General features: G+C 55.8%; 1 protein-coding gene across 1 annotated transcript in view; it reads left to right on the top strand.

Moving 5' to 3' along the window:
- Window positions 1-9,991, top strand: part of FARP1 (FERM, ARH/RhoGEF and pleckstrin domain protein 1) — a 306,860-nt gene extending 296,869 nt beyond the window's left edge. Inside the window, exons 20-27 of the mRNA XM_004704274.2 lie at window positions 1,502-1,570; window positions 1,771-1,860; window positions 3,438-3,520; window positions 3,598-3,710; window positions 4,047-4,213; window positions 6,348-6,455; window positions 6,895-7,046; window positions 8,563-9,991. Of these exons, the coding sequence (XP_004704331.1) occupies window positions 1,502-1,570; window positions 1,771-1,860; window positions 3,438-3,520; window positions 3,598-3,710; window positions 4,047-4,213; window positions 6,348-6,455; window positions 6,895-7,046; window positions 8,563-8,644 (864 nt within the window). The 3' untranslated portion in view covers window positions 8,645-9,991. The remainder of the gene's footprint in view (window positions 1-1,501; window positions 1,571-1,770; window positions 1,861-3,437; window positions 3,521-3,597; window positions 3,711-4,046; window positions 4,214-6,347; window positions 6,456-6,894; window positions 7,047-8,562) is intronic.
- The last annotated feature ends 3,337 nt before the right edge of the window (window positions 9,992-13,328 follow it).

Raw genomic sequence — 13,328 nt, forward strand, 5'->3', positions numbered from 1 at the left:
AATATTAAAAACGGAAACAATTTTAAAATGGGTCAAACGGGAGCTCAAGTGGATACGGTGTTTAACCTGACTACACTGCCATAATCGACTTTGAAACACTCCCTGTCTGGTAGCAAAGCTGTTCACATCCCTTGACGAGGGTCAGATAGTCACCGGAGACTTAACCCATGTGGGGGCCTATCAATGAATTGTGGGCTTCCACTGTTGCCATCGCCTTCTGCAAACCGGTTGTTCACAATTTAAGCTCTGACACTATTCCCGCCTCCAGATTTGGGTTTTATTATTTACAATCCTTGGATCACACAGGCTGGTGTGCTGCTTCCAAGCAGACTTAGCTGACGCCTACCTCCCTTAGATCGCTGCTTGTTTGAAGACTAGCTTTAAGACCCCAGGCACTATTTTATCTGCTGGGCACCTCTGGTTTCTTCACCACACTTTGCTAAAGCACCCATATTTTCAGGGATCTCTTCATGAGGGTGAGCAGAGCCATGCTGTAAGAACTAACGGTTCTTAGATTGGGGCTAGAATGAAGGGTGATCCCTAAGTCCATTCAGATATCTTTGTCTCTGTGGCTCTGGCTCATTGTAGAGACTTCTTTATAACTTTAGGTTAAAGAATACTATCAATCATCCCCCTGGGAACATCAGAGAACTCTATTGATAGTGTCATTAACTTAGCCAATGGTATAGAACAGGGGTCCTCAAACTTTTTAAACAGGGGACAAGTTCCCTGTCCCTCAGACCCATTGGTGAGCCGGACTATAGTTTAAAAAAAAAAACTATGAACAAATTCCTATGCACACTGCATACATATCTTATTTTGAAGTAAAAAGCAAACGGGGCAAAAACACCCGGCGGGCTGGATAAATGTCCTTGGTGGGCCGCATGTGGCCCCTGGGCCGTAGTTTGAGGATGCCTGATATAGAATTTAAAACACTGTGGAGAGAAGGAAACTATAGACCAGTGGTTCTCCACCTTCCTAATGCCACGGCCCTTTCATACAGTTCCTCATGCTGTGGTGACCCCCCAACCATAACATTATTTTCGTTGCTACTTCATCACTGTCATTTTGCTACTGTTGATTCGGGCGACCCCTGTGAAAGGGTCATTCGACCCCTAAAGGGGTCGCGACCCACAGGTGGAGAACTGCTGCTATAGAAGGCTGTCTTCAGGCTACAGTACATGAATTGTTGACGTATACCGCTTAAACTCGTGTGTGACTGGCCACTATGGACACAGACAGTGGGGCTTGGTGATAGGGCCGGCACGTGGACCAGCTCCTAGAAAGAAGGGAATGATGCTTAGAGGCAACATGGCAGAGCGGCTGGTGCACGGCACGCACTGAGGAAACACGGGAGTTTCGAAAGGTTTATGGGCAGTTTTTGAAGCGCCCCTCATACTCATTCTAACTTCTCTCATCTTTGCCATGAAAAGGCCCTGGCGTGCAGTCAGGAGCCAGGTCCGGGTGCCCTCGGCAAACTCCTGCCTCCTTTTCTCCTCAGGAGTTCATTCGCCTGGGAAGCCTCGGCAAGCTCTCGGGGAAGGGGCTCCAGCAGCGCATGTTTTTCTTGGTAAGTGGTGGGCCGGCGTGTCCTCCCGTGATCCAGCACAGCACATGGCCCGAGCGGTGAGGGAGGGTCCCCGTCCTGGACGGCAGGAGGAGTCCCGCGGCAGTGCCGGGGTACAGGAAAGAGTTCTGAGAGCATGCGACTGCTCCCCTGGTGTGCTGGGGCGGCCTTCACCGCAGCCTGCACCTCTCCTTGCGCTCTAGTTCAACGACGTCTTGCTGTACACAAGCCGAGGGCTGACTGCCTCCAATCAGTTCAAAGTCCACGGGCAGCTCCCCCTCTACGGCATGACTGTGAGTATGTGTGAGCACCAGCCCAGCCCTTTCCCTCGAGCTGCCTTTACCCGGTTAACCCATTCAGTCACGGGTGCATGCACGCGTGCAGCTGCACATCTAGTCATCTACACGGGGGCTTCATGAAGAGGTTCACGGGAAATGGCCACGGTCTTTTGCTCTCATATGTCCGGCGAGTTGTGAAGTCCTTTTGTTTTTAATGAAGCACGCTGGGACACAGTTACAGACCGTGCCTTGTGGGGCTGGTTTCGGGCTGGGAGGACGAGGATGACAGTCTCCTGGGACATCTTGATGAAGTGACACTGGAGGTGACAGAGTCATGTCCCACAGCCTACTTTGGTGAATTGTGCCTTTGACGGTCGCCATTCATCCCGACCAAGGAGAGAGCAAGAGACCCAAGGCTCAATGGGGCTGAGTGTGTATCCCAGGTTCCCAAACTTCTTTGGCCTGCCAACCTCTTTTCAGGCAAAACGATTCCTCAGAGCCCTCCTAGGAATTGAAAATGTTTGTACTAGGGCCCAGAATCCAGGATCTGCGTCCACAGCGCTGCGGATAGCTCCAATTCCTGCTCCCCCGGAGCTGGATTAAGAGTCCGCTGTGGGAAGCACTGGTCTCCACCACACAACTCTGAGACGAGATGGCCTGGGCAGTGCCTGGCTGCCCCATCGGACCAGTGCCATGATCCATGGCACCAAAATGGGAGCTGTACCCTCAAATCCATAAAATCAATTAAGACCAAAGCGAGACCCTGTGGGCTGGTTGAGGCTCCCCAAGACTACTGTCCAGAGACTAACAAACCTTGAATCCTAACTCACCCCCAAGGTCATCTTTTAGTTAAATAACGGATGGGTGCAAAAATACTATCACCAGCAAGTACTGCGTGCCCTTCAAAAAAATCACCTGCATGAGACCAGTCAACCATTGAAGATAGAGACAAAAACACTTAGGGGAGAGACACAGGTGAGTGGGCATGGCCTAACTAGACCAGAGGCACTGTTACATGCTCGCGGCATGTAAAGAATACAGCCAGTGGCACTGAACAATTGGTGTCAAGACCACCAAGTGGGGACCTAAACTGCTGTGTCATCCTCCACTGACAAGGCAAGTGAACTTCGATTCAAACACATGCAGGCGCACACGGCCGCCTCGTGCATGTATCAGTAGGGCCGGGCTCCATTGGGCTTTGGCAACTGGCCACACCACCTTTCTTCTGAGGCACTTCTGGAGGGTCTCGAACCCCCAACAGAAGCACAGTCACCATCTGTAAATGATCGATCTAAACAACCGGAGAGCAGCCTCGTCTCGTCTCCGCCCCAGGCTGGGTTCCAGGTGGCCTGTCAGCAGACACCGCTCCCCGGTTGCTGCTTCAGAGAAGGGAGCTCTGGGCTCTGCCAAGAACATTCCACGTGTGGGGGCCCAGCCCGCCCCCCCTTCTTCCTGGGAGCCTTCTCCACCCCCAGGCGAGGCCTCCCCTCCCCCACCCCCCAGCGGAAAGCTGAGGGCCTTGCCTGCCGCAGGTCCCTCGGCGCTCCCTGCCCCCCCCAGCCCCCGCCACTGCGAATGCTTGTTCCCCGCAGATCGAGGAAAGTGAGGACGAGTGGGGGGTGCCCCACTGCCTTACCCTCCGGGGCCAGCGCCAGTCCATCATCGTGGCCGCCAGGTAATCCCGGACTGCCGCGCCCCACCTTTCCCGGCTCCTGGCGTGGTCTGAAAGCCTGACCGCCTCTCTGCCCGCAGCTCCCGGTCGGAGATGGAGAAGTGGGTCGAGGACCTCCAGATGGCCATTGACTTGGCAGAGAAAAGCAGCGGGCCCAGCCCGGAGCTACTGGCCGGCAGCCCCCCTGACAACAGTGAGTGCCGGGGTTACCCAGGAAGGCGCCACGGGGCGGCTTCAGATCCGGTTCTTCTCGTACACATTTGCGTATCAAGGTCAAGTCCAAGCGGTAAGGCAGTGGGAGGGATGTCACCTTTTGTCAGCCAGCCCTGCCGCTTGTGATACTGGACGTCCCCTCCGGGGGCCCAAACACTGGCAGAGCAGCCTGGGGGTGCCCCCACAGGAGCAGATGCTGGGGGCTCTGGGACACAGCTGCCTGTTAGTCTGATTCCTACTTGGCCCGCTTGAGACTCCCTCAGCCCCTCCAGACCCCGTCACCCCGGCAAAGCGCTGCTGTGCTCCCCTTCCGCAGAGTCCCCGGATGAGGGCACCACCGCTGACCAGGAGTCGGAGGACGACCTCAGCGCCTCGCGCACGTCGCTGGAGCGCCAGGCCCCGCACCGCGGCAACACCATGGTGCACGTGTGCTGGCACCGCAATACCAGCGTGTCCATGGTGGACTTCAGCATCGCCGTGGAGGTACAGCCAGCAAGGGCAGGCAGGCGGGACACAGTCATCATCCTGGGTGTGTGCCAGACAGGGTAGCGTAGCCCCTCGGCATGACCACGAGGCTAGCCATTCAGGGTAGCAAGGCACAGCTGCTGCCCTCTCTGAAATGCAAACCCATAGCCTCTCCTGCATTCCATCCTTCCGGCCAGATGGAGTCGCTCCTGAGCCCCTTATTGCCCAGTCCAACCCATGGCGACCTTACCCAGTGTGAGGCTTTTAAAGAGCCCTCAGTGATGGTCAACTGCCAGCCCATTCTCCTGAGCAGCCCCCGGGTGGCTCCTAAGCCCCAATTTTGGGATCCACGGGGGCCACTTCACTTTGAAGAGTGGTCATTTCCATTTTCCATTCCTCCCTCCGTTCTCATCCAGTTAGAGGGCAGGGCAGACTGTTCACACAGCGCACGTGGGCACCCCCCACCAGTCGGCGTTGCCTGGTCTGTTCTGACCCAGTACGAGTCTGTAGGACAGAGACGGACTACCCCAGAGGGTCTCCAAAGCGGTCTGGGCAAGCCGACTGCCTCGTCTCCCTCCTGCGGAGGGAGCACGCTGTGGGTCCGAACAGGCCGGCTCTCTGCTCAGTGGGTTGGGGACCGAGTGTGCACAGGCCCCTCCCGTCAGACTCCAGCAGTTTGAGGGTCAAGGTGTTTCAGACAACATCACCAAAACACAACTTTATTTTCATTCCCACACCCACCCATAGCAGCAGCCTTCCTTAGGAGGGAGGGGGCTTCAAACACAATCCCGTGTTTCATTCAGTTTGCCACATGCTTTGGAAGCCCCTCCTAAAGGCATACACACACGCTGTTGGGAAACAGGCAGTGGCTGTCCGGTGGGAGCGTCCTCTGCCTCCCATGGGGCGGTTCTAAGCGTACCCCGTGCGAACGGCCCGCCTGCCCGTGAGGCTTGAGTGTTGCTCTGAAGCTGAACAGGTTTGGGCACAAGGCCCAGAGCAAGAGGCGCTCGCAAAGATGGCCTGGCAGCCTCCTGCGCCAGTCAGCAAGTGAAAGCTCTGAGGATCAGTCTAGGCCGGTGGTGCTCGACCTTCCTCGGCCGCAGCTCTTTCATGCAGCGCCTCGTGTTGGGACCACCCCCACCCCAAACCAATTATTTTCCGTGCTACTTCTTAACTGTCCTCTTGCTGCTGTTCAACCCACAGGTTGAGAACCGCTGGTCTAGTCAGATCCAGCGTGCATGAGGCTAACTCGGCCCCTAGACTCAAGCTGGCAGCCTAATCTTGGTCACCCTTGAGTGGGTGTGCCCTCCCTGGGCTCTCCTTCAGGGAAACAGTCTACTACTGTCCTTATCAGAAGGGAGCGGGCCCTCCCTAGGGCGGGGCAGACTACGCAGTCTGGTGGTTCTCATGGCTGATAAGGGAGAATAGCCTCTGATCTGCAAGTGTACCGTCACTGACACCGTGTAGCAAGCAGCTCTTCGGTTTGGCACGTATGTGGGGTGGACAACTTGGGCGAAAGCGTGTGCTTCCCACAGGCCTAGTCACTGGCCTCCCAACACGGAGGGAGGGGCTGTGGAGGCTCCGCGAGGGTTTGCGTCTGCCTCTGGTCAGGCGTCCCGGGGGCGATAGTGGGTCACGAGTTGGGCTGCCGACAGCAAGCACAGCAGTCCGAGACCCCAGCTGCTGCACAGGAAAAGGAAGAGGTGCTCTACTCCCGTAAGGAGCTACGGCCTCAGAATCTCACAGGGGCCGCTCTTCTCCTTCCTGTGGGGTCACTGTGGGTCGGAACCCACTCCATGGGGCGTGAGCTCGCGTGCTATGCTCTTGGCATCCCTCCAGTGGTGTCCCCGTGCCAGCATTACTCCGGCTCTCTGCCCGAGCCCGCCCTCCAGCACCCAGGGCAGCTGTGGAGTTGTATAAGAACAGGTGTCTGTTGGAGAGCCGTCCTACTGCTGGGCGGGGCCGTGAGGAAAGGGCAGGATGCAGTCTGCTGCACAGGGGCGGCAGAGTTGGCCTGGGCTCACTAGAGGGCGGGCTGGAGCTGTGCAAGCTGGAGGCAACCTAGTGACTTGAAAATGAGGCCAGTTGGCCTTCCGTGGGGTGTGTGGGCCACCACATAGCGTTGGAGCGTCCCCGTGTGCTTGTGTTTCAGAATCAGTTGTCTGGGAACCTGCTGAGGAAGTTCAAAAACAGCAACGGGTGGCAGAAGCTGTGGGTGGTGTTCACCAACTTCTGCCTCTTCTTCTACAAATCACACCAGGTGGGTGCTGGTGCACACCATGTGGGTGGCAGAGCTGGGAAGTGGGGGGCGGGCCTTGGCATCGGGAAAACCGTAGAGCCCCCGCCCTACATGGAGACCTTTGCCAAGGCCTCCCAGGGCTGGGGCTGCTGAGCCAGGGACAGGAGCCACCGGACACTTGCCACAGACCGGCGGAGCAAGGCCTTGCTTACCAAAGACCCACATCTCCCTAAACGGGGGCTGGCACGATCCCCTTGCCAAAGGGCCTTGTCTCCCATTGGATAAAGGGGACACGGGCGTCACTTACTTGATGGCTCACATCCTGGCCAGGACCCCGTCTGGACCGCAGTGAGCGGCCAAGCCTACTTGCAGGCCCAGAGCCTCTGCTCCCCAAAAGGCAGGCAGCCAGGCTCTGTGTCTTGAGGCCGCGTCTCCAAAGCCCACTCTGTCCCCGCTCCAGGACAATCATCCCCTCGCCAGCCTGCCTCTGCTGGGATACTCACTCACCATTCCCTCCGAGTCAGAGAACATCCACAAAGACTACGTGTTCAAGCTGCACTTCAAGTCCCACGTGTACTACTTCAGGGCTGAGAGTGAATACACGTTTGAGAGGTAGGTGTGTTCCTGCCCTCCGTGACGGGCAGTGTCCCCCAGAGCCACCGAGGTCCCAGGCTGTCCCGGCTCATGGCTCATGTTCGAGGGCCTCCTCACAGAGCTGCGGCTGCAGACAGTGCAGGACCAAGCACACCTCGGTCGTCAGAGGTGACCGCGGTCTATCGGTTCCCTCAGTCCCAACCAGCCAGTAACTAACATGCACACACCACGCACATACACACACCTCTCAGCTCACACCATTCCCAAAGCATGGTGACCACGCCGCCCGCCCCAGAGCGTGTTCTGGCCAGGCCTGTTCCCAGAGTGCCGACCCGCGCGTTAGGAGCAGTGCTGCAGTGCGGTTTCCACGAGCGTGCTGTGCACACACACCAGAGCAGGGGACGCCGTGCTGGCCTGTAGGTGCCTCAGCCCAGGGACAGCCTCGTCACAGCAGTCATAAAGCCAAGCTCTCGAGCACTTACCCAACGAACAGTCTGCCGGGGCTCAATAATACTCCCAAGTGGACTGTGGGCAAAGGGTTACGTTTCTCCAAGGTTACGGTCTTGTTCATGACAAGGGGCTTCTTGGTGTGGCCTTAGACCAGGGGCTCATTTGGATACTGAGAACGTTGTTTGCCAGCCATACAGAATTATCATTGAAAGATCAGCCTGAATTGGGTCAAACATTTAACTCATCCCTAATCCGATGGCTGGAATGGCGGCTTCGGTGAGGTGTGGGATATGAGCAGGTGTTGAGGATTTCCGGGCCTTAACATGGCCCACGGGCTGGACGTTCCTCGCCCATTTTAAATGGTTAGACAGACAACCTGCCTGGTGTCTTGAATGGTAAAATCCAAGAGTAGTCATTGTCTTTGTTAACCAAAAAATAGAAGCAAAATGATGCAGGCCTTCGGGTTCACCTGCCCAGCGCGAGTGTCCCTGGAGACAAGGTCCCTTTCTAAGTCCTTTATTGCTGCTACGGGCATCAGAGTGAAGCCACTGGGCGGGGGACAGCGAGGGGTCCTGGCAACTACTCTCTAGACTGACGGAACAGTAGCTATCAATCAGGTGGGCCAGGCCTCCATTGGGAGAGAAGCCCCCTGGCCAGTGTTTGCTCTGGGCCCCTCTCCTGGAGCCATGGAGACGGAGCCCCAGTGGGTTTCCCTCGGGCTGGGCTGGGCCGGCAGCAGAAGGAACGCAGGGGTAGGGCGCATAGCCTCCCCAAAGTCTAAAAGGCCCACCCCGAACCAGGCCCGAGAGCGTACTCTCAGTGCATGCCCTGCAGACTGGTCAAAGCAGCCCAGAGGATAGTTCTCCCCTTGTGCTCTCAGAGCGTCAGCTGGAACTTGCAGCGTGACCTAGCCCAGCCAGCATCCTGAGAGTGGTGCAAGGGCGGTTTAGCCTCAGGGCAAGAAGCTCCGCATGTGCCCCGGGCCAGCAGGTGTAGCCCCAAGTTTCTCAGCCAGACACACACCAGGAGGGGTTATAGCCTCTCGAGGGGACAGGCGGGCTCTCAGTACGCTCCTCTGTTCTAGGTGGATGGAGGTGATCCGAAGCGCCACCAGCTCGGCGGAACGCACCCATGTCTTCAGTCAGAAAGAATCTCATGTGTATTGATGCTGGTTTCCCAGGAGACCCCGACTTCCATATCATTGGAGCCTAGTAAAATTCACCCCTTCTGAAAAATCAGAAACCCGGTCTCCCAGCTGCCCGCCCGCCCGCTCTCATCCGTCCCCGAGACCGTTTCCCACTTTGCCCCCTGCCCGCTGGCCTCCTCTGAAAGCATCCTGCCTCCGGTCTGTGTCTCACTCTCTTAGGGGGCTGTGGTGGTTTTTCAGGTTCGGGTTTGTTTTTTTAAAAAGCTTGTGCCAGTATTAAAGCACTGTCATTACTATAGTGCCAAATGACACTTCCCCCTCCACGCCAGCACCGTCAGAGCAGCGCAAACACGTCCGTTCAACCGCAGACAGGGCAGGCGCCCTCCTCTTTCTTAAGGAACTTTTTATTATTTGGGTCTAGCCAGGCTGTTGCACTTGAACAAATGGAATAGGCATTTTTCCAGCAACTGCAATACACACACGACTCAGTCTTAAAGCAAATGAGATCACTTTCAGATTTCATTTTCTCCCAGTCTTTCTACTTTTATAATAATAGCCGAGCAGGGGCCGCCTGCAGCGTGGCAAGTGAGCCGTGCTCCCCCCCCCACCCCTTGGCACAAGTTGACCAAATCGCTCGGGTGGTGACTACGAAGGCGTAGCAAACATGCGGTGCGGTGGTCTGGCCGTCGCCGTCCTGTGAGTGGTGTAGACGGTGGGAAGATAGTAAGCCGTGGTGTTTTGCTGTTTGTTTCACGAGCATGGGAAAAACAATCTGTATGTCATTAATCAGGGCCATTTGTGATCTGTCCCGTTACGGAGAGTTGTTGTGAGTTTATGTGGATGCAGAAACACTATACAGTAATGGTACGTAGTCCCCCAGGCGCCCGCTCTCATACCCCTTCCCTACTGCAACTGTGGTTTCAAAGTGCGCATTTATAGTAGTGTACATTGTGCGTCTTCAAAAACCGACATTCTCTTTTTATACTACCCCCCTCCCCCGCCCCCCCTGGCATGGGGTTACCAACAGTGTGACAGACAGTGCACAACCTCGGCCATCAGATGACACCGGGGACTTGTTTTCCGACAAGGGTTTGGGCCCACGAGTCGAAAACCATTTGCCTCTTCTCCCTGGTGCCGGGTGGGGGTGGCTGCTATTCCCGTAGGACTGAAGGTCTTTTCTAAAGCAAGTCTGAGCACAAGCCAGGAGGGAGAGGCCAACTCCACAGTGCTCGCCCGCGGCGCAGAGCTGGCGGCTTGTTCATCATTTGCCTTACAATTATGTACCAAGATGGTTTGAGTAGTAACAAACGGGAATAAAAATACCTCACGCCGCAAACCAGCATACTGAAGTTTTAAGGCAAAACAAGCCACTCTTGTCTCTCGTCGTTATTTCTGTGTGTGTGTGTGTGTGTGTGTGTCTGTGTGTGTGTGTGTGTCTCTGTGGGCCAACACGCACCAAGGTCAGGAGAGCCGTCAGGAAAATATTTCTCGTCTTCATAGCTACGGGGGTAAGCACGTCCCTAGTGGACGGGACAGTGAGCGGCTGACGAAGGCCAGCAACGCTCGCATGCTTGTGACAAGGCAGGCCCTGCTCACCACAGGGACCCCCTGGGTAAGACAACCCCCCAGGGGACGTGATGCCATGTACTTGGCAGGCTAGGGTGTGGCAGTCACCTCTAGGTCTCCTTAAAGACTTGGGGATGCAGTACTGCCCTTGGTTAGTTCTGAACGATTCGGCACCACTGGTAGACATGAGTGGCTCTGATCTGTGCCCAGGGCCTTGTTTCCCTGTCTGCGAAACTAGAGCCCACCAGACCCCAGAGGAGTGCTCACCCTGGCCTGGTTGCTACTTGCCCCCCTTTCCTACAAAGTGGTCTCCCTATCAAGCTACACTCGCAAAAGTCTCCTTAAAAGCCCCTTCTCTCTAAAGGGATGTGGACCGTCTTGACATTGTCTCTGCTCCCAGTGCTGCTGGAACAACGGACACACCCCACAGGCAGCTCACCGTGAAGAACACGGTTGTGTATTTGCCCACGTCAGGCTGGAAGTCCGGATTCGAGGGGCTGTGGCCAGATTGTGCGAAGTCCAAGAGAGAACACCTCTATTTCCAGAGAGTCCTCTTTACGAGGGGCCAGCCCACTCAGCACGGCCCCCTGCTGAAAACCCAAGGAAGCAGGCACCTCATCTTCTCCAGCAGCAGCGTGGGTTTGAACTGCTCACCTCTTGGTTAGCGGCGAAACACTTTAAACGCTGGTGCTGCCAGGGCTATTTCTAGGTACAGGGTTCGGATTTCCGCACATTCGTGGTGCTGGCTCACCGCCCCGTGTCGGTGTCGATGCCGAGGCTTAGTGCCCTGCACGTTCCCGAGCCTGTGACTGGGCCACAGTGAAAAGCCTCATCTTTCTGAAGCAGAGCGGCTAGTGGTTTCAAACTGCTGACAGTGGGGTTAGCAGCCCGACCTGTCACCGCCACGGCAATCCATGGCGTCGGGTACTTACGACGGGGCTTTAGGGGTCTCCCCCTGTGCACACACAAGAAAACAGAGTTAAAACAGTGCGGGTAACTTGGACTCTGCCCAAGCTGCCAGAACGGCCGGGGTTTCAGACACCCCTCCACACACAAGCACAGCATCCCAGACAAGCCTCTCTGACCAGTGGAGCACGTGGCGCCTGTAATGCCCTCCCCACGTGCGGCCATGTTCATAGCAAAGGAGAGAAATCCCAGAGTGCTTTCAGACAACATACAAAGGATCAAAACACTACACGGCTGGCCTGGACATGACAAGGCAGGAATGCTGGTGTCCAGGATGTGGGCCTTCGCTCCGTCACAAAGGCGAGGCGAGCCCACAAGCCAGTCTCGAGGGGCCGGCAACGAGTCACCACGCCAGCAGACCCACCCCAGGCGGTGCCGACAGTGAGAAAAGTGTAGACCACGACTCCTCTCTGAAAGAGCCAGACGGACCGGGCCCAGAGACTAGCACAGGCTTACTTGGCCGACCACCCTCCTTTCCAGAGAAGATGTTAGTCAGTTCCTCCACCCTCCCACCTGTCAATTAGAAACCTACAGTCCATCATTCAGGATAAAGTGCAGGTATCCTTCGGCTGACCCCCAGGGGGCAGTGTCACCCACATTGGAAAACGCTGGACTAGAATCCCCCCAACATATCCTTTGTACAGGAAAGCAAAATCCAAACCTCCCCCTCCCCGCAGAAGTGTCATCTCCAGGAGATGCTTCTAAAACTCAAGAGGAAGCTGCCGATTCCCACAGGAGGCCTCCCGCCTGCAGAGTATCTGGTACCACACCGACGTGCTTCTGTGGGATCCGGTTCCCTGGCAGCATAACCCTAGCCACTTGTACTTGAGACTGGCTTCGGCATCCCAAGTTTGGTCTCACAGTCCACTGGTCAACTTGAAAAACTCTAAAAGGAGCCCCGGGGGGTGGGGGGTATAGTGGTTACATGTTAGGGTGCAATCCACAAAGAAAAGCCGTTTGAAACCACCAGCTGCTCCTGGGGAGAAAGATGAGGCTTCCTCCTCCCGTAAAGAGTCGTCTCAGAAACCCAGGCAGGGCAGTTCTACCCTGCCGTTAGCGTTGCTATGCATTGCCACTGACGAGATGGCACCGAATTTGAGTTTTCGTTAAGTCCAAAACCTGTCTGTTGGCTTCCTTAACCTTAGACAAGCAGCAAACGCTGGACAACATGGACTCATTTCTGTAAGGAATTCTTTCTCCCACACTGAGCAAACGTTATCTTTGGTTTATGCCTCACTCAAAACACTGCCATCGAGTGGATTCCGACTCACAGTGACCCTGTAAGACAAGGTGTAAGTGCCCTGCGGGTTTTTAAGTGTAACTATGGGAGAAGAAAGCCTCATCACTGCCAAACACAAAAGTCTCTAGAAACAAAATATCCTCACATTTCATCATTTCAAGTTAATTCTTACTCCAAAATAACGCATTCAGTAAGCAATTCGATTCTTCAGGTCAAAATGTATCCCTTCTAGAAGTGAACACTTGGACCCAAACCTACTTCTAACACCAGATTCAGGATTAACTCAAAGCCAAGCTCACAGCCGTCAATTCTGACGGCGGCAACCCTACAGGAGGGAAGAGAACTACCCCTGTGGGTTTCCAAGCCTGTAACCTTTGAGAGCGGACAGCCTCTTTCTCTCAGAGGCTGATGGGTTTGAACTGCCGACCCTGTGGTTAGTAGCCCAGCAGGTACCTCAGGTTACCTCTTTAACTCCTCGATCTTGCCATCTCACACTTTTCTGGCCCAGCCTCAGCCCTCTCCCCTGTAAGTTTGCAGGCCGCTCGGCCGGCAGATGCTCTCCCTCCATCTGGAATGCCCACCAGTCCTTGTCTCCTCCCCCAAGGACAGACACTGCAACCACGAGGAGAGGAGGTGCCCGAACTGTTCCACGGGATCTCGAGACCATTCACAGGATGCCAAGTTCTACTAGGCCGTCGGGAAGGGCTACCTGACCACTTATTCCCCGTGCCAGAAACCAACCCATTGCGCTTCCAGGCCAGTGAGACTGCGGCAGGCCCAGGAAAACGCAGCCACCCCTCCTGACAGCCTCAGAGACACGGGCTGCTTAAAAGGGAAAAAGAACGAAAGGAGGGAGGGAGGGAGGAAGGGAGAAAGAACTACCTGTAAACAAGGTCCCGGGACGATGTAAAGCAACGTTTACACAGTAGCA

This window comes from Echinops telfairi, unplaced genomic scaffold (assembly GCF_000313985.2).
Source record: "Echinops telfairi isolate 266 unplaced genomic scaffold, ASM31398v2 ScPeMD7_7467;HRSCAF=8505_0, whole genome shotgun sequence".
Classification (NCBI taxonomy): Eukaryota; Metazoa; Chordata; class Mammalia; order Afrosoricida; family Tenrecidae; genus Echinops; species Echinops telfairi.